Here is a 21,278-nt window from a genome sequence, read left to right as displayed (position 1 = left end):
ACACAATAATTTCACATTGTTTTACATATCTGCATATTTTTAAATTTTTAACCTTTTATACACTATCGAACAATGATGATTATATTTATGACACTATAGCCTATAATAATTACTTGTACAGCAGAATCACATAACAGTTTTTCCATTGTTTCTTGGACATTTTTACTTTTCTCCTATTTTTCTCTTTTTCCTTTTTCTACCACTCTTGCGAATGGCTCACAACAAGTTACCCCCTTTTGGGCTCCTGTCAATAACGGACACTCAGATTCAAGTTTATATCCACCTGTTTCATTTTAAAATGTTTTATTTATTTTTTTTCATTTTGGATGATAATAACAATTAGTGTTGAGCATTCCGATACTGCGATGACGTCGCGGTCTTGTGATTGGTCGCGTGACCGCTCATGTGACCGCTCATGTGACCGCGACGTCATCGAAGGACCTTCACTCACTGCATTCTTAGGAACGGAGGCTGCCGGTTGCACCGCTGAGAGCCAGGGGCCGTCGGAGGGGTGAGTATATCCATATTTTTTATTTTTTTTCTTTATTTTTTACATGAATATGGATCCCAGGGCCCGAAGGAAAGTTTCCTCTCCTTCAGACCCTGGGAACCATCCAGGATTGCTCCATATTACGTTCCGATATTTTGATCCCATTGACTTGCATTGGTATCGGGTATCGGTATCGGCGATATCTGATATTTTTAGGATATCGGCCGATCCAATCCGATACCGATACTTTCAAATATCGGAAGGTATCGCTCAACACTAATGACAATGCATCCTGAAAAAATGTTTAAAAAAGTTCCACTTTTTTGCTCTTCATTGCAAATTACGTTGTTTCTGATCATATGTGATCTGACATCCGATGACCTACTCGCCTTTTTCAAGTGTTCTGTCTTAATATACCTGCATTGTGTTTTGTATTGCACACTGTGGTTCATCCTGATTAAGAAGTTTGTAACTTTGAAACGCATTGACTAATAAACCGCATATCTGGATACCACTTTCATCTTCCATTCTTGATCTACCAGCGTCACATAAGTGAACCCATTCATTACAAATCACATGTTTTCAGTTGTGGCTCTGAATCAGCCTTGAGCCTTTCATGTAGGTGTGGTTACACCAGGTGAGTACCAATATCTTTGGTTTCTCTTCTGTTAAGTCTGTTTCACACATAACGATATTGTTAACGATATCGTTGCAACGTCACGCTTTTGGTGACATAGCAACAATCCCGCTAACGATCTCGTTATGCGTGACAGCGACCAACGATCAGGCCCCTGCTGGGAGATCGTTGGTCGATGGGGAATGATCAGGACCATTTTTTGGTCGCTGATCACCCGCTGTCATCGCTATATCGGAGTGTGTGATGCCGATCCAGCGATGTGTTCACTTGTAACCAGGGTAAATATCAGGTTACTAAGCGCAGGGCCGCGTTTAGTAACCTGATATTTACCCTGGTTACCATTGTAAAAGTTAAAAAAACAGTACATACTCACATTCTGATGTCTGTCATGTCCCCCGGTGTCCACAGGGTTAAAACTGCTTTCGGCAGGAGCGCTGCTAATGCACGCGCTGCTGCCGAGAGCTTCCCTGCACTGACTGTGTCAGCACCGGCCGTAAAGCAGAGCACAGCGGTGATGTCACCGCTGTTACTGCTGGCGCTGACACAGTCAGTGCAGGGAAGCTCTCGGCAGCAGCGCGTGCATTAGCAGCGCTCTTGCCGAAAGCAGTTTTAACCCTGTGGACGCCGGCGGGGGACGTGACAGACATCAGAATGTAAGTATGTAGTGTTTTTTTTTTACTTTTACAATGGTAACCAGGGTAAATATCGAGTTACTAAGCGCGGCCCTGCACTTAGTAACCCGATGTTTACCCTGGCTACCCGGGTGCTGCAGGGGGAATTCGGCATCGTTGAAGACAGTTTCAACGATGCCAAAGTTGTTCCCCTGATCGTTGGTCGCTGGAGAGAGCTGTCTGTGTGACAGCTCCCCAGTGACCACACAACGATTTACCAATGATCACGGCCAGGTCATATCACTGGTCGTGATCGTTGTTAAGTCGTTTAGTGTGACTCCAGCTTTACTCATATAAAACCTTATTGTGCTTTTTGCTTTTCCAGTTTTTTCACTACACTCTTTGAGAAAGAGAGGACAGCAGGGACCATAAGAGCTTACGCTCTAGAAGAGAGAGAAAGAGCCCTTTGACCGTAAGAGCTTACACTCTACAGGAGAGAGAGAGAGAGAGAAGACACAGCTGATCATAAGAGCTTATACTCTACATGAGAGAAATATGATCCTGCTGACCATACAAGCTTGCACGCTACAGGAGAGACAGGAGACCCTGCTGACCACTAGAGCTTAAATTATTCAGTACAGAGAGGACTCAACAGGAGAGAGAGGACCCCAATGACCATAAGAGCTTACACTCTACAGGAGAGAGAGGACCCCACTGGCCATAAGAGCTTACACTCTACAGAAGAGAGAGAGGACCCCACTGACCATAAGAGCTTACAATCTACAGGAGAGAGAACCCCACTGACCATAAGCGCTTACAATCTACAGGAGAGAGAGAACCCCACTGACCATACGAGCTTACACTCTACAGGAGAGAGAGAGAACTCCACTGACAATAAGAGCTTACACTCTACAGGAGAGAGAGGACCCCGCTGGCCATAAGAGCTTACACTCTACAGGACAAAGAGGACCCCGCTGGCCATAAGAGCTTACACTCTACAGAAGAGAGAGAGGACCCCACTGACCATAAGAGCTAACAATCTACAGGAGAGAGAGAGAACCCCACTGACCATAAGAGCTTACACTCTACAGGAGAGAGAGAGAACTCCACTGACAATAAGAGCTTACACTCTACAGGAGAGAGAGGACCCCGCTGGCCATAAGAGCTTACACTCTACAGGAGAGAGAGGACCCCGCTGGCCATAAGAGCTTACACTCTACAGAAGAGAGAGAGGACCCCACTGACCATAAGAGCTTACAATCTACAGGAGAGAGAGAGAACCCCACTGACCATAAGAGCTTACACTCTACAGGAGAGAGAGAGAACTCCACTGACAATAAGAGCTTACACTCTACAGGAGAGAGAGGACCCCGCTGGCCATAAGAGCTTACACTCTACAGGAGAAAGAGGACCCCGCTGGCCATAAGATCTTACACTCTACAGGAGAGAGAGAGGACCTCACTGACCATAAGAGCTTACACTCTACAGGAGAGAGAGGACCCTGCTGGCCATAAGATCTTACACTCTACAGGAGAGAGATGACCCTGCTGGCCATAAGAGCTTACACTCTACAGGAGAGAGAGGACCCCACTGACCATAAGATCTTACACTCTACAGGAGAGACAGGGAATTCCCAGTGACCCTGGAGATGGAAAATAACTTTGTACAAACTGCTCTACTGGGAACCACTGAACTGTGATGGCCCAGTTACTGATCACCAAGAATCGAATCTCAAGATGCTTGAATTTACGTGAAATTGCGAATTTCAAGAAATCTTCTGAGGATCGATCCCCTCATCTTTAGCAATTACGTATTAAACTATGAGAATGTGGAAGAAATTTTTGAAAAAATGTTAAAGTGGACACCTTTTTACAAAGGATGGGGAATATAAACCAACGAATTACAGGGCACAATATCTATCTGTACTCCTGTGTGCCAAACATATTTTTGGCATTTCATCGAATATACTTTTTTTATTCTAGATGTTTCTGTCTCAATGATCATCTTTATAAAAAGTAACAATGTAAAATGTAATAAGCATTAAGCCATGAGAATCTCACCAGAACACAAAGTTCTTGAGCGGCAGTGATTGGCTCCAGGCTCGTTCACACTGAACATTGTGCTGAAATCTCATCATTTTCATGACAGGTCTGCGATTTGATACTCTATATCTCACATTGCTTGCAGCATCAGATGTCATCAGATTTACAGGGAAGAACTTGGATAAGCGGTTTGTGATTTTTGATCAAGATAAAATTGTAAGTCTTAGCTTTACCCAAACTTAACTTAAGTAGTAACACAATGTACAAGCTGTCCTAGGGTTCAGCACGGCTGAGCGCAAGTTTTCATCTTATTTTATAAGATGTATTTTTATAGTTCTACTTTATACATTGCCTGTTCCCTTACAATAAAAAAAATAACATGCAAAAATAGAAATGTATCCTGTTCTATATATCACACCACTATCAATTACATGCTTTATCCTACGTATTTGCATCTGGTATATTTACTACTGGGGTTCCTATATTTATGAAAATGCAGTCTGAAATGGATGGAAATGTGCAGATTTAAAGGGTCATTCCCACCTATGACACTTATGAACATCAACAGGAAATGCTAATGCCATACCTACAAGTGTCAGACAGATGCAGCCTCTGCCGCTCTGTTGGGAATGGAGAGGTGGCTGTGAGTGCGCGACTGTTACAATTCATTTGTTTGGGAACTCGAAAAATTGCCAAGCTTCACCACTTCTTTCATAACAGCACAATCCAGAGCCCTATTCACAAGACCGATGCTGATCCCATTTCTACCAGAAATTTATGCCATTATTGCCATATACTGTGGATTTACTATTAGTGTCCTAGATGTGACTCCATTAAAGGGAACCTGAAAGCAGATACATGCTGATTGATCCAAGAGCAGCATGTGTCTATGCTGGCTACATATTTGGTCGGATTGGCAGGTTCCCAGAAACTTCTCCTCACTCGTTCCCCTTGAGGGAGAGGTCTCTCTCTATCCACATATGCATATAATGACCTGTCACTCAAGGGCTGAGGGCAGGGAGAAGCTGCCAGGTACCCAAATGTCCAACTAGTCTCCTGTGCAGCTCAGTCCCAGTGGCTGTCAATGTCTGATACATGCTGCTCATAGATCTAGAAGCATGTATCTGTGGTCAGGTTCCCAATTAACAAAGAGGTCCTCTATTCAGGACTCATCTAAAAGACAGAGTGAATTGTGACTACAACAAACTTCCTAGTTTCTAAAAGGGTGTGACCCTATGCCCAAGGAACTAGAAGATATCTAAAGGACTTCAGCTGCAAATTGAATGCAATGAGGTAGGCAATAGCTTTTTGATTGGCAGTGGTCTTCTGAAAAGGAATGAAGCAATGGCCGCATATTCTGGCAAAGCTTCATTTATTCCCTATGAGACTGCCAGAATAAAGCTGTAGTCCGTATGTAGCATGTACACTCCATACCGATGGGGAATTTCAAAGTCCTGTTACAGGAATCAGTGGCATCCTATCGATAGGTGATAATGTTCCCTATTGTCAAAAGTCCCATCTGGAAAAGAAAAAGTATCACTGGCAACCCAGGACTCTACTGTAGAACAACAATCCTTCAAGGACCCGTGGGGATGATGACTTTCTACTGTGGTTCTATATCTAGTGTTCTTCAATAGAATATTTACACTGAAGTGTTTAAAGAGCAACATTGTTGCATTTTCTACACTGAGACTAAAAAATATAATTTCCGTGGGAATTCTGAAAGGTGTTGAAGAAGAAAACTCCTAGGGGTAGAGATGAGAGAGGGGGTAGAGATCATCGGGTCCCCCCCACACCAGCTGATCAGCCAGTGTGTTGGGCCCTCTATGCATGTATTTGAAACAGCCACGACACAAGCAGCTACGGCGCCGGACAGCTGATCATCGGGAGAGCTCCAGGTATCCAGGTTTCCTCTGCAGCTTATTTGGTAAACACTATAGCTTGCCGAATAAGGAGGGACCCGATCAAATTCGCTTATATCTAAGAGGGTGTCAAAATGATCTGTTTGTTGGAGTGGTAGTTGGGTGATCAGTAAATCTTCTTGTACTGAAGGCTCCACTGTATGTACACCAATTGCTGGTGGCCAGTTGCCATTGATTTTGCATCCCAGCCTTGGCATGCCACATACATACACATTAATAACATTACATTTTTATAATTAATTACACTAATTAATCAATAGTTATTTGGATCACCCGAAATTTGTTGACAATTTTTTCCTTCCATCCACTTCTAGCTTAAATTAAATCTGTCAATTTATAATTCTCCTGAAATTTTGACACATTCAATTCTTGGAAATCTTGTCACTTTTAATGTAAAACGCCAGATACATTCACTGTCCAAATAGCTGGCTCGTAAATGAGTCTGATGAAGCAACTGACAGTTACGTAATTGCTACAACTTTAGCGAATGACATTAATGATGAAGCTAAGGAGTCGGAATGTAAAACAGTAATAGTCATCACTTCTGAATGATGCTCCCTCTATAAAGTATTCAGGTCCATCAGCCATTGAGTCAAAGTCAATTAAAGACACAAATGTAAATGACTGAGCTCATACCCATTCCCGGGATCCAAGACGATTCCTCGGGGATGTGACATGTCTCCTTCTAATAAAGTTTTCCTGCTTTGTGATGCCTTTTCCAGTCGAGCTGCATTGATGGTTTTCTTGTGTCCATCATTTGTCCAATAGAGATTATTCCCAATCCAGTCAACGGCGATTCCTTCCACGTTGTCAAGATCTGTTTAACATAATAACCACATGGAAATTAATTTGCTCTCTGAATCTATTTCATTTCAAGCTTTCACTTATAACCTTTGTGTAACTGCTTTTAGAGTGATGAATTATTAAACACAGAACCAGGAGAATCATGTTACGCAGAATTTATAAGCAGGAGCAACTTAATTAGGGTTCGATCCTTAGAAGGCATTAACATGCTCACTGTTTTTAGAGAAGGGGGAGTTTTCACAAGACTTTTTTTTGTAAAAGTAGATATATGTTTAATCATCTCATTGCCATTTATACAACCTCTGAAAATCAAGATGATTATCTTAGAACTATATTCCAGTTATACACTTTCCCTACAGCGCTCACATAGGGCAAATTAAGTATTACAAGGCAGTCTGTAGAAAAGAAAAAGGAAAAAAAGAGGCAGCGCCAAGTCTGTAAGACTTCCCACCCCCAATGCCACTTTTACCTAAATACAACCCTCTAATCATGTGGCATAAATATAGCCATACATATGAGATAACTATTGACCAAACTTTTGTTTGGCAGACTACTATCTCTCCAGACTCATCCATACAATGTGTTTTCAGCGGGTAGAGAGCAGAAAGCCGCTAAAACAAAAGTATCAGCCCATGAAAATACAACCACCTGATCAGTTGAGATTCAGGCGGCTCCCAGTGACATCACGAGATTGACCGGAATGGCCAACTTTCATCTAATGTGAGTGGAGGACCTAAGTCTGTTACTTAAGAGAAAGGTTTTGAAAATTGGATCACCATTCCAATAAGGTCAATTTGATATTTCACACCAGATATTTAGGGTGACTGGTGAAGGGCTCGCGTTACGGTTACTTTGCAAAAATTTGCCAATTTCAGATGAAGAGTGCTTCTATTCTATTTGCCTTTGAGGCAACCATGGGTTATTTGTGATTGGGCGAGTGCTTGAATTATGATTTAGGTACATAACAATATATAGGTGTTTTTTTTTAGTAATTTTTATTTTTACTTTACTTATTGTACCTCATGTTATTTTTCGTCCTGAAAAAAATATATTTTTTAGAATTTTTTACATACCTTTCGTATACTTTTTCATTGTATCCATCTGATGCTAACAAAGCATCTTATCAATTACTTTGTGAAATTTGCCCCTTTTCAGATTAAGGGTGTTTTCATTTTATTCCCATCTCAATTTATTGGAGTCACGCCCTGAGCTGCTATCTTCAATTATTTGAAGAAGAAAGACATTTCTGACCATGTGAAACACTGTGTCACCTTCAGCACAAGTTGTTAAAGATTTTCACATCTGGGAAACCAGTGAAGATCGAAATTAATGCATTTGATTTTAATCAAATTTTTTTGCAAATTTTTAGGAATTCGTTGAACTTGGCATATTTGAACAATTTGCGACTGAACTTGTGCAAACAGCAAAAATGGACACAGTAGAAGATTGCAATTGCTAGAGAAGGATCACATGACTTCAGGCGAGACTATGTGAGATTTTCAAAAATGCACTGAATAAATGTAATTCTCCACTAAAAATGATTTTGGGGAGAAAAGGATGTAGATCTTGAGATTTAAATAGCTGATCCTTTTGTTTTACGTGGAGATAAGTTACCGGGAGAGGAATCTGGAGGTAAACAGAAAAGTTTGGCCGCAGCTCTTCTCTAGAGATCAAAAGAGCTAAGCCGAACCGAGAGTTCTTCTGTAGAGGAGAGTTGGGAGAGAGCTGCTGGCCAAGCAACAGCTATCTAATGGGTATGGGAGCCTTAAAGTGGTTATCTAGGTTTGGGGCTCAAGTGTGCAGTCACTCCATGTGACTGCAGACTTGTAAATCCTTACAGTGTGAAGTGCGCGTGTCAGTAATCTAGAAACATCTAGTTGAAATGTGGCATATCACATAATTGCAGTCAATTGACTGCCCACTCCTGAACCTGATATCTGTGCAAGCTGTGAGGATTCACATAGACTGATTACAGACCCAAGCCTGGACAACCCCTTTAATCAGACAATCTTCGGCCAACATTCTTAAATGACTTGTGATTCTTAAATGACAAATTTGTGATGTTCTCAACATTATTCAGAACATTAAGATTCCAGTTTTCAAAGCACAATAGTCAGAACAAGAATACAAATTCTTCTCAGTTCTTTATATTTATGTCAGATTTATTTGTTCTTGACAGCACAGACACATTTACACTTGATTTGTACTTATGTTTTTTTGGAGGGAGTGTATTTCATTGCAACAACTTTTAATTCACTAAAAGCAGAGTGATTGTTTCATCATAAACACATCTGACAAGTATTGTAATATCCACAAAGACAATCACCCATACCTGTAATTAGTCGCTAAGCAAAACATAATAAAAGCATCATTATAAGATGGAGTGCTAGACCCTTTATACAGAAATACAATACAAAAAACAAAAACAGAGAAATAAGTATATTATTTAGTAATCATTCCAGAATGTTTTTCCTCACATTTCTAGTTAGCAATGACAATTTTTCAGACTTATATCTAAAATTTTCACTCAATTAACTCTTTTGGTGCTGACATAGAGAACGTATTGATGGGTTTAGTTCTTGGTTCAGTTATAGCTTACAAAACAGCAGAGAAATATATTCCCCCAAAAATTAGAGTGTTTCCAAAACACAGCTCCAAATCCCAGTTACTAAGCCACGATTGAGGGAAGAGGGTTCAAGAGCCTAAATATATAGATTTGTGGGAAGAGGGTTCAAGAGCCTAAAGATATAGATTTGTGTCCTACCTTATTTTTCCACCAACTTTAGAAAGAAAAAACATGGTCCTGTGATACTCTGAGGGGAGATGTTTATGCTATAGGTTTCTCCTCGGGGGTTGGGATGGTGATTATAGACTGTTAAGGGCTTTGTTAGCATTTTGTCATTATGTATTGAATTTTCAAAGTGTCAAATTGGAGTCCTCAATCGAAATTTAGGTAAAGATGAACACCTCTATTTTTACATCAACTGCGCATCCAAGTAGTGGCTATCAATGAGTTATGGCTGTATGAGTGGATGAAGTGGATTTGGAGCTATCTATAAGAAAAAATAAGAATTCTTAGCTTTAAGTTGCCGTGCACAAAGGAAACCCAATGGAACCATAACATCATAAATAATTGGAAACCATTCCGAGACAGACCTGTCATTGATCATGGAAGCCATGATGCTATTGTGAAGAAGACTTGATATTTTAAAGAGTTATTCCCCTCTCCATAGGATAGGAGATTTCTCATAGATCACTGGGAGTCTGAGCACTGGGAATCCCAACAAATCTGTGAATGGAGCTCTGGAAACTGGAAGCCAAACTCTACCAAGTCTGTCATGAGCGGGGAAGAGGTGCGCATGCTCAACCTCAACTCTTTATTTCTGTACGGGACAGCTGAATACAGGACTCTACTATTTTAGGCATTTCCATAGACAATGAACTAAATGAAGGTCAAGCAAATTCACCACTACTCCATTCAAGATGGGGCCAGTTCCTGGGATCCAGAACTCTGTTCTCAACATTGTTGAGATCTCAGACTATCAGAGATCAGTAGGTCCTTCCGATTCCTGTAAATTGGGGAATAACTTACTACTATAAGAATAACCCTTTACTTTCTGTTTTATATGTCCCTATGTAATTTCATAACCTTCAACTTTTTGGTGTTTATCCAATGCCCCTTGGTACATGAAGGCTAAATATGCTGCAAAAGGAGAATGCAACCACATTCAAAGGCAAAGAATAGTACTCCACAAATCTTGACCTCATTTACTTACCATCCTTAAGGATAGTTTCTCTCCCTGTCCCATCAATCTTTTGACGACCAATGAGAAAGCTGGTGGTGTCCGCAAAGTAAATATAGTTGGATTCGGCATGATAATCCAAAGCTCGGGGGTTCACTAAGTTATCTATAGGAAGCATGTATTCATCGGATACTCTGGTGTTAAGATCCATTCCTCTAATTATTCCCGGACGCCCTTTTCCATAAAATAGGAACAATTCATTCTTAGGTTCTGGAAGGAGAGCAGAGAAAATGTATTTGGTTTATATCAGGAAAAACATGTTGTGCTTCTATAATTTAACCAATATAAACTCTTTTTAGTAAAAGAATCTCCAAAATGAAGATGATGATAGTTCACTCTCCTTTTAAAACCCTCAGCAAAAATCTGGGAAATTTCTGGAAGCCAGTGTTTAAAATCCCTAGAGCGCCCCCATAGGGAAAAGGAAGCAGTACACTGTTATTACTGATATTAATAGCATTATAATGCATAGAAATGTACACTTTTCCATAGAAAATGTTGCTCTTGACAAATGTGAAGGACCTTAAACCAGGGACTCCCCTTTGTCCACCACTGGTGGGCAACCTGTTTTTTTTCTTTTTTTACTTAAATGCACATGGTTTGGGCTTGCAATCATTTTTGCAATTTGTTGTAATTAAATATTTTGCACCAACCACATCAAAGTTGAATGAGCAGGAAAAAAAAAGCCTGTAAAAACCAAACGGTGCAAGATAATTAATGCAATCCCATTAGAAAAATTATTTTAGCCAAAAATACATGCGTTTAAGTACAAACATTGTCCCCAGAGTAGAACAAACCCGTTATAAAATATTACTATACAATTCTTGTTATTTATAGTAAAATAATTAGCTCATTGAATAGAAAAAAATCTTAGATGGCGATTTATCATTTTTATTTTTATTCAGATTGTCCACTCTTCGAAAACATGGCAGATCCTATATGATAACTTTGCGCCTAGTGTAAAATTGATAATATTGTGATGCAGACGCTTAATTTAACAACTCATTAGATTTTAGTTTTTATGTCATTTATGATTAAATACAACATTAATTAGGCGTCTGGATGTAAACGGGAGAGCTCTGGAATAGAAAATGATCCCAGTTACAAATCAGTAAAAATCCACATTAGTTCGTCTAAAGGATTCCCGCTTCCTACGCTCCTAATTCACAACTCGCCTTTTCATATTCCCTCCTAATTAGGCCATTTGCTATGATTGTGACTCCCCTCCTCCATCTGGGGAATCAATGATTTTGCACCATAGAATTTTAAAGTAACTATTCGGAACTCTTATTTGGTCACAAACTCATGATAAGCTAGAAATAGAAAATATCATTATACAGTTATCTTGTGAAATACAGAACATTTATATAAATGTTCTTCTTTAAATGGATTGTGCACAACTTTAACATTGACGGCCTATCCTTATTCTATCCTTATCGGCTGATCAGCTGTTCCCGGTGTCAGCGGTGGCCCGAATGGCTCAGTTGCGAAGCTGCACAACACAGCTCTGTCGACTGTCTAGTGGTCGTGGCCGGGTATGGGACATCCACTCCTTATTGAAATCAATATGGTCCGGATGTGTAGTACCAGGCCGTGGCCACTATTCCATTGACGGAGCTGTGCCGTGCAGCTTCATAACTCCGAAGTTCTTGTTGCCGCCAATACTGGGAACCACTGATCGGCATCAGTGCTTGGTGTCACATGGCCATTGATCAGACATTGATGACCTATCCCAACGATAGGCTATCAATGTTAAAGTCCCGGACAACCCCTTTGATGACCCTTTCACACATTTTCGGTCCTATATTGTCCATGGGCAAACCATGCAAGTCAATTGGGTAGTTCATATAAGTGTTTTTTTCACTGATGAGTCACATATAAAAATGATCACAGCATGCGCTACTCTGATCTATTTTTCAGCTTAGGCTTAACCTTTAAACTCAACAGGCGCTTAAAACTTTCAACTAACTAATTGAAATCCATTTTAAAACGATCCATTGAAATTATTAAAATAGGGAACTATATTTTGGTATTTTATTGTTTTCTACATTTTTGATTTATAAAACACGTCACATGGATATTAGACATATTGAAACATCCATATACATTTTTAACTCCGCATTAAATGGACCATTATTCTACCATGTGTCAACTAATTTGCACCCATTTTATTCTCATCTATTTTCAAAAACTGAATCAAGCAGATTGCCTAAACTTTTGATTCATTGACTCTCAGCAAAGAATCTGTTCAAAATGGATAAAACACGGATGGGAGACTGAAAGAAAAATACGTCTTCATTTTCTACTCCTTTTTAAATTACCATTATACACTTTAATGGCAGAGTCTGATCCACAAAGTGGATGAGAACAGAACTTGAACTGAGATACACAGAACAGATTCATTTTTAAACTGATGTCTGTAAGGATGAATGAAATTCTATGAAGCACCAATTTGAAAAATAAATATGACCGCAGCCTTACATAGATTTCAAAATTGGAAATACAGAAGGCACAGGAAACACTTTCTAGATGAAAAATTGTCAATTTTTTGTGGATGAAAAAATTAACTAATTTTCATACGCTCATCTGAAACCAAAGTGAATTTGTAGAACCAACTGGAAACTCCCCAAAAACCAACAACATACATGAGCATAAAAGGGTTTAAAAGGAGTTTTCCATAAGTAACAAAGATATAGGTATTGGTGTAGGTCCAAAATCCAACGACTACTCTCCAAAAATTTGGTGTCTCTGATACTGGAGGTTCACACTGTATGGAGCCAGAAAACCACTGCTCCATACTGTGTAATCGCCATTCTCAGGAAAGGCAGCTCATTTCCTACTGAAGTGAATGGAAGCTGAGCTAAGATGGCCACTACAGTGTACTCAGCAGTGGTTTTCCAGCTCTGTACATAATTAAGTTCCAATAGCTGAAATATCAAATATTTGGTGAGTAGTGGGAGTGCCAAGATTCAGACCCCTATAAATATGATTTTGATGACATATCCAAAGGATAGATAATCAAAACCCCAGTCACAGGCAACTCCTATATGCATTGTATCCATCCTTTATTATAATTTTTTTTGGCATCTAATGTTTCCAAGAACCTTCTAGACCAGGGGTCTCAAACTGCATTACTCGAGGGCCACAAACCGAGCTTGTTTTCAAGATTTCCTTGGCATTGCACTGGAATTATTATCTGCACAGGTGATAGTTTAATCTCCTGTGCAATACAAGGAAATCCAGAAAACATGACCTGTCTGTGGCCCTTGAGGAAAGCAGTTTGAGACCTCTGTTCTAGACAAATAGCAAAAGAGATAAAAGACATTCCATTAATTTTTTGACCCATTTTGATAAAAAATAAAATGGACAACACTCTGTTTGAAACATGATAATTCGAGAGGTCATTAAAATATCTAAAAACAATATCATTGTCAGAGGTTAACTATAGTTGGCATTGAGTGTTTAGCAGACTAGCTATTTTCATCTTTTCAACTTTATATTGTCATCCCAGCTGTCATATATCCATTGAAAATACTTGCAACAATTTGCACTACAAGTCGTCAAGTGACGCTTTTTTAACTCTTGTTGCTGCCCTGTGTTGACTTAGAACACATTTGCTTGTTTTACATACTTTTGCAGAACTTTCCATCACTTGCCAGGCTGAATCCAGTTTTGCAGCGACAGGTCCTCGTTTTGTAGCTGGATCCGAGCAGACAGATGTGCGAGCAGCCCCCTGGCATGCCATCTGGGTTTATTTCACATGCGTGGCTCCTAACTGCAAGAAATCAAGGCGCAAATTACTTTTTAAAATAAACATTATTTACTTCGGTACGTGAAAGTGGATGACAACAAAATTGATGTTATTTTACCAATGACTGCCTTAACTGTTTGTCATGAATTAAGCATATTCATTTCAATAAAAGTGTTTAAGACCTTTCATTCGTCAACTTGTTTATTGCTATATAATGGATGCAAATTTTTTATCGTGGCCACTGGAGATGAAGGAATTAGTTTGAAGTGAATGGAATTTGTCTTAAATTCTACAAAACAGTTTTGATTCTTCCAAGTCCAAATTTTTAGGGGATTCTATTTGTGCCAGGATAGGGGATAAAAAACTAAAATATAATAATACTCACCCCAACACTCATCCGTTGTAGGACCGTAGCTCCTGATCCAGCCCTCCACTCAGCTCCCTTACCTCTCCATGGCACGTAATGTTCAAAGTCTTCTTTCTCCATCTTCACTCTAGTCTTCCGGTGTTGAGCATTCCTTGACATTATGATGGATATTTCGACATCAGGATGTCATGTTGTGTGTCACCCGGAGCACAATCAACGTCTCAGGCAATGTACGTTGTGACATCATGGCGTGCTTCTTGATGTCGGAGGCTTGGAACATAGTGAAGATAGAGGAAGACAATGTCCAGTGCCATGGAGGAGTAAAGAAGAAGTTGGAAAGAGCTTCACTGAGGACTGGACTGGGGGTTGCAGCACTAAGGCAGGTATGCTGAGAGGTAAATCTTATTTTTATGATTTTTTTCACCTAATGTTTACTATGTTCTTTACATAATAAAGAAATGGTGGACACAGACAGAAGAGGGCCCCATTGCAAGAACGATATATTGGCCCTTTGCAGTACAATAGCTCATCAATATGAACAATTGCACATATTTTGAAGGTAGAAATGGGCCTTCAAACTTCTTGGACCCCTGTGCAGCTTCACAGTTTGCATCTATGAGATGTCCACCCCTCTATTAAGAAACATTTTATTCACAATAGAATTTCATGGCCAAATTTAGGTAAACTCCCAAATTCAAATTTCGGCAGATTTACTCATAACCTATGAGGTCATCAATACTGCTTTGCACTTCATGTTTACAGTAGTCACTTGGTAGAGCAGTTGTTTATGTCTCAGAACTGCTCTTTTCTGGGATCAGGATGTTGCACCAATAGTCAGCCATGTTGAAAACTATGGAAAACTGACTATGGTTACCCAACTCTAAAAAACTATTCTTTCACTCCAGAATATCTATATACAACCATACTTATGACATTAGGCTTTGTATGACAGACACTGCTACTTTAAAGTTTAAATACCAAACATCTTAACGAGCCATAAATTACTTTTGGAGCAAAATCTTCAAACTTTTTGTTTTGTCAACTTTTGCAAAACTATATTTCCTAGCATGCACTGACAACTACGGGTTGTCAGGGAATGCTTCTTCTTGTGGGTTTGCATTATTTAAAGGTCCCTTGGTGTAGAGTTTGCAATTATATAAATAAAAATAAATAAATTGAAATATGTTTTAAACTTTAACATGATATACTAGAGATAGAAAGTAATTCTTGCTGCTTACCTGATGGTTGAGTGCGTTTGTGATAGATCTTTATCCCGCGGGCATTTTCCGGTATCGGTAATGGCTGTATATCTGTATTATTAAATCTGTTAATTTTCAAGACTTTGGAACTGTCTAAATTGGTTGTAAACAAATAGTTCTCAAACAAAGATAATCCATACACTTGGCTGACCTGCAAATACAGCAAATGGGAAACTGTTTATGAACATAACGGTGAGGATTAGATTCATTGGTATGAAACAAATGAATATTAGATACATAGTTCTAAAATATATATTATAAGTTAAAAGAAGATTTCTATTATTTTAACATACATCCACCGATGAGTTTATTGAAGGGAACATTTTATAGTGGTGTTGACTGGTATTTTGGCTTAGTCACAGTTAAGTTAATTATATAACATATTCTAATTATTCTTATCATATAAATATAATAGCTAATAGCTGCAGTTAATTAAGTTTGGTTTTCAATTGTTAAGGTGTTACCTTAAAAACGTATTCAGATTGTAATAAGTTATCTTCTATCCATCATGTAGGGAATAACTATTAGATGAATGAGGGTCTGGTCACTGAGACCCACACTATAGAGTGGTAGCTTACATGTCCAACTGCTGCTTCATTCATCTCCAGAAGTCCCATAGAGAATGAATGGAGCGGAGAACAAGCATGTGCACTGCCATTCCATTCAAAAGTGCCCTATTTTGGCAATCAGCAGAAGTCTTAGGCATCCGTCACACTATCAGTATTTGGTCAGTATTTTACATCAGTATTTGGAAGCCAAAACCAGGAGTGGGTGACAAATGCAGAAGTGGTGCATATGTTTCTATTATACTTTTCCTCTAATTGTTCCACTTCTGGGTTTGGCTTACAAATACTGATGTAAAATACTGACCAAATACTGATAGTGTGACGGCAGCCTTAGTGATTCGAACCCGACCAATATAGAAGTCATTACTAGTGATGAGCGAATATACTCGTTACTCGAGATTTCTCGAGCATGCTCGGGTGTCCTCCGTGTATTTTTTAGTACTCAGAGAATTAGTTTTCATCACCGCAGCTGAATGATTTACATCTTTTAGGCAGCTTTATTCCATGTGGGGATTCCCTAGCAACCAGGCAACCCCCACATGTACTTATGCTGGCTAACAGATGTAAATCGTTCAGCTGCGGCGATAAAAACTAAATCTCCGAGCACTAAAAAATACTCGGAGGACACCCGAGCGTACTCGGGAAATCTCTTGTAACGAGTATATTCGCTCATCACTAGTCATTACCTATCCTTACGATAGGTGATAAATATTTTAAAAAGATATACCCTTTTAAAAAAAGCTGCAATTACATTTAATGATACCAAGATAAACAAATTAATAAAAATTAGTAATATCTAAAATGCATGGAGAACTAAAACAAAAGGTGTTAAAAAATAAACCATTGTATAAATGTACAATTATATAAAACTAAATAAACAAAAAAAGGAAATAAAAAATTATATATATACATATAAATGTTAGGTGTGGAGTTCCCGCCTCTGCACAGGAGGAATCACAAACCATCTCCACTTTGGTCTCCCATTCTTCTCCTGACGCAGTGGAGCCTGCTCAGTGGAGACGTCGGTCCCAGCGTCTGACTCAGGCTGATACTGGGCGACTGGTTACTACTGTCCTTCCAGGCTCTGCCTTTGTAGTCAGCACTGATCAGCAGCGAGCAGATCTTTCAAGGACTAAGTCCTGCTTTTCCCATACTGAGCATGCCCACGGCATGACCTCCCATTGGTGGTCGAGGGTCACATGCTCAGGTCCTGTTGCGGCTCCTATTGGACCATCTGGAAGGTCTTGTAGCACTGCTGCTATAAAAGGTTTGCATGGCCGCTCGGCCATGCGCTAGTGTACACTTGTAAACGTGTGAACGTTGTTCATTAATTATCCCCTCCCTTGTGTATGACTGCTTGTGTAAGGTGGATGATTGCTATCTAGCGCCCGACTTAGCTATCAGCATGTGACACACAAAACAGCATCAAGTTGCTGTGACCGTCAGTGCGGCGCCGTGTGCTTTCTCAGCGCTTTCCTTACCCAAGCCTGGGTGGTTAGTGGTGTCCGCCAGAGCGGCACCGCACACACTCTTGTGCATCTAAATAATTATTATTTCATTCACTCTGACACCCCAGTTGCGGTGTCGAGTGCAAGAGGTCTAGATGAACTCTAATCCAGAGTCTTGGGATTGAGTTCTGTGACTCCTTGCTTGCGCTCTTTTGTGTGGTACCATGGCCCTGTGATGCAACAGAGTTCGCTTTCTTCATACAGGGTGAAGTTAACCCATGTGTGAATCCATTTTGTACCACCATATAGTCCGTCATTACTCAGGAGCAGGTTCTATCTCTGCACGGTGGACCCCGGGCTGCGAACGTACCTTATGCTATCTATCTTATTATTTGGTGCATTCTTCTAGCCCTAACATATATATATGTAGAATAATCCCCAAATTTAAACTGAAAATTTAGTAACGCCAATTTTGCCTTTTTTTGCTATAAAAGTAAATTTTTTTACTCAATTAATCAATTTAGGTTTGCTTGACTTTTTTTTATTCCAGATAATGATTATGCCGTGATGTGTTATTCAAACTACTGGAAACGAACATGGGACTTGAAATTCCTCCAATACTTATATAAGGCATTTTTGGTCACAATAGATTTACAGTGTTATCTGGGAACCCCATCCTATGTTATTTATATAAGCATAAAAACTAATTTAATATTTACATGGGACTAGATCCAGCTTTATCTGCTGATTTATGCATTTATATCTTCCTGAAATGGAGGATTGCCAACCATTGAAAATACATTTTACTGGAAGGAGTGTAAAGATTTGCTGGTTACTAATTTTCAATCTTTAACACATAATTCATCCAATCTTTCACAATGTAATTCTGATGTAAATACTTCGAAAACGTGCAAATTTTAGACGCAATTCGGAGTTGTGCCACAAATTTTGTAAGTTTTGGCGCTTTCACGCCCTCTATCAAGACAGGCATGGACAATGCTATACTTGATGAATCAGGCCCAAAAAGTGTAGGATTCATAATTTAATTTCAGTTGCCTAAATTCAGGATTTTTTTGAAGACATTCTTTACTTTTTTGATTTCTTGTCACCAATCAATTTGCTTTAATCTTTAATGAATGAAATTAAAATAAGTTGTTTCTATGTACTTCCAATTACAGAGGCCATTGTCGCAATCTTCTATAATTTCTTTTGAAATATTATTTACAGCAATTTTTTTTATATATTTTATACGCAATTTCTACCAGTTTATAATATTATATATGTATATTGTATGTCTGTGCATGCTTCTATGTTTTACCATATTGGCTAAAAAAAACTTTTCATACAGTCATAACATGTCATTTTCTTAAAGGTTTGTCCACAATGGACAATTTTCTTTGACTCCAAATAACTGAGCACAATATATCCAGCACTGGAATTTCCAGTGACTGTCTGTGGCGAAGGGGGTAATATTTCTCTTTATGAAGAGTGACAAACCAAGGAGAAATGTTACCCCTTAGACCCCAGCCTAGAGCCTCTCACTTAACGAAATAAGATCCCATACTTTGCACTGATGAAGGGCAACACCCCCGAAACAGGTGACTGCAAATTGAAATTCTGGTTTGGCTTTTATCCTAAGTCATATTGCAAGGCTCATTAATGAGTCAATATTGACTTTTAGGATAGCTTCTTCCAATAGTGGTGCTAGAATTCTAGTGCTCTTCCTCACTGAAGAGACAATTAGCATATTAACCCCTTCACCCCCAAGGGTGGTTTGCACGTTAATGACCAGGCCAATTTTTACAATTCTGACCACTGTCCCTGTTATAACTCTGGAACACTTCAACGTATCCTGGTGATTCTGACACTGTTTTCTCGTGACATATTGTACTTCATGATAGTCATAAAAGTTCTTTGATATTACCTGCGTTTATTTGTGAAAAAAATGGAAATTTGGCGAAAATTTTGAAAATTTCGCAATTTTCCAAATTTGAATTTTTATGCAATTAAATCACAGTGATATGTCACACAAAATACTTAATAAGTAACATTTACCACATGTCTACTTTACATCAGCACCATTTTGGAACCAACATTTTTTTTGTTAGGGAGTTATAAGGGTTAAAAGTTGACCAGCAATTTCTCATTTTTACAACACCATTTTTTTTAGGGACCACATCTCATTTGAAGTCATTTTGAGGGGTCTATATGATAGAAAATACCCAAATGTGACACCATTCTAAAAACTGCACCCCTCAAGGTGCTCAAAACCACATTCAAAAAGTTTATTAACCCTTCAGGTGTTTCACAGGAATTTTTGGAATGTTTAAATAAAAATGAACATTTAACTTTTTTTCACACAAAATTTACTTCAGCTCCAATTTGTTTTATTTTACCAAGGGTAACAGGAGAAAATGGACCCCAAAAGATGTTGTACAATTTGTCCTGAGTACGCTGATACTCCATATGTGGGGGTAAACCACTGTTTGGGCACATGGCAGAGCTCGGAAGCGAAGGAGAGCCATTTGTCTTTTTAATGCAAAATTGACTGGAATTGAGATGGGACGCCATGTTGCGTTTGGAGAGCCACTGATGTGCCTAAACATTGAAACCCCCCACAAGTGACACCATTTTGGAAAGTAGACCCCCTAAGGAACTTATCTAGAGGTGTGGTGAGCACTTTGACCCACCAAGTGCTTCACAGAAGTTTATAATGCAGAGCCGTAAAAATAAAACACAAATTTTTTCCCACAAAAATTATTTTTTAGCCCCCAGTTTTGTATTTTCCCGAGGGTAACAGGAGAAATTGGACCCCAAAAGTTGTTGTCCAATTTGTCCTGAGTATGCTGATACCCCATATGTGGGGGGAACCACCGTTTGGGTGCATGGGAGGGCTCGGAAGGGATGGAGCGCCATTTGGAATGCAGACTTAGATGGAATGGTCTGCAGGCGTCACATTGCGTTTGCTGAGCCCCTAATGTACCTAAACAGTAAAAAAAAACCACAAGTGACAACATTTTGGAAAGTAGACCCCCTAAGGAACTCATCTAGATGTGTTGTGAGAGCTTTGAACCCCCAAGTGTTTCACTGCAGTTTATAATGCAGAGCCGTGCAAATAAAAAATATATTTTTTTCCACAAAAATTATTTTTTAGCCCCCAGTTTTGTATTTTTCCAAGGGTAACAGGAGAAATTGGACCCTATATATTGTTGTACAATTTGTCCTGAGTACGCTGATACCTGATATCTGGGGGGGAACCACTGTTTGAGCGCATTGCAGAGCTCGTAAGGGAAGGAGCATCATTTGCAATGCAGACTTAGATGGATTGGTCTGCAGGCGTCACATTGCGTTTGCAGAGCCCCTAATGTACCTAAACAGTAGAAACCCCCCACAAGTGACCCAATATTGGAAACTAGACCCCAAAGGAACTTATCTAGTTGTGTTGTGAGAACTTTGAACCCCCAAGTGTTTCACTACAGTTTATAACGCAGAGCCGTGAAAATTAAAAAAAAAAATTTTCCCCAAAAATTATTTTTTAGCCCCCAGTTTTGTATTTTCCCAATGGTAACAGGAGAAATTGG

The 21,278-nt window shown here is 39.3% G+C and overlaps 1 protein-coding gene across 5 annotated transcripts in view; it reads right to left on the bottom strand.

The window, feature by feature from the left end:
• LRP1B (LDL receptor related protein 1B) overlaps positions 1-21,278 on the bottom strand; it is a 1,636,337-nt gene that overhangs the window by 771,768 nt on the left and 843,291 nt on the right. For all 5 annotated transcript variants that reach the window (XM_077273024.1, XM_077273022.1, XM_077273019.1 and 2 more), the window contains exons 9-12: positions 15,663-15,834; positions 13,938-14,081; positions 10,283-10,519; positions 6,339-6,519 (exon numbers count right to left, since the gene is read on the bottom strand). In XM_077273024.1, the coding sequence (XP_077129139.1) occupies positions 6,339-6,519; positions 10,283-10,519; positions 13,938-14,081; positions 15,663-15,834 (734 nt within the window). The remainder of the gene's footprint in view (positions 1-6,338; positions 6,520-10,282; positions 10,520-13,937; positions 14,082-15,662; positions 15,835-21,278) is intronic.

This window comes from Ranitomeya variabilis, chromosome 7, assembly GCF_051348905.1.
Source record: "Ranitomeya variabilis isolate aRanVar5 chromosome 7, aRanVar5.hap1, whole genome shotgun sequence".
Classification (NCBI taxonomy): Eukaryota; Metazoa; Chordata; class Amphibia; order Anura; family Dendrobatidae; genus Ranitomeya; species Ranitomeya variabilis.
Note: the sequence above shows the minus strand (reverse complement) of the source record. Positions and strands in the feature narration are given on the sequence as shown.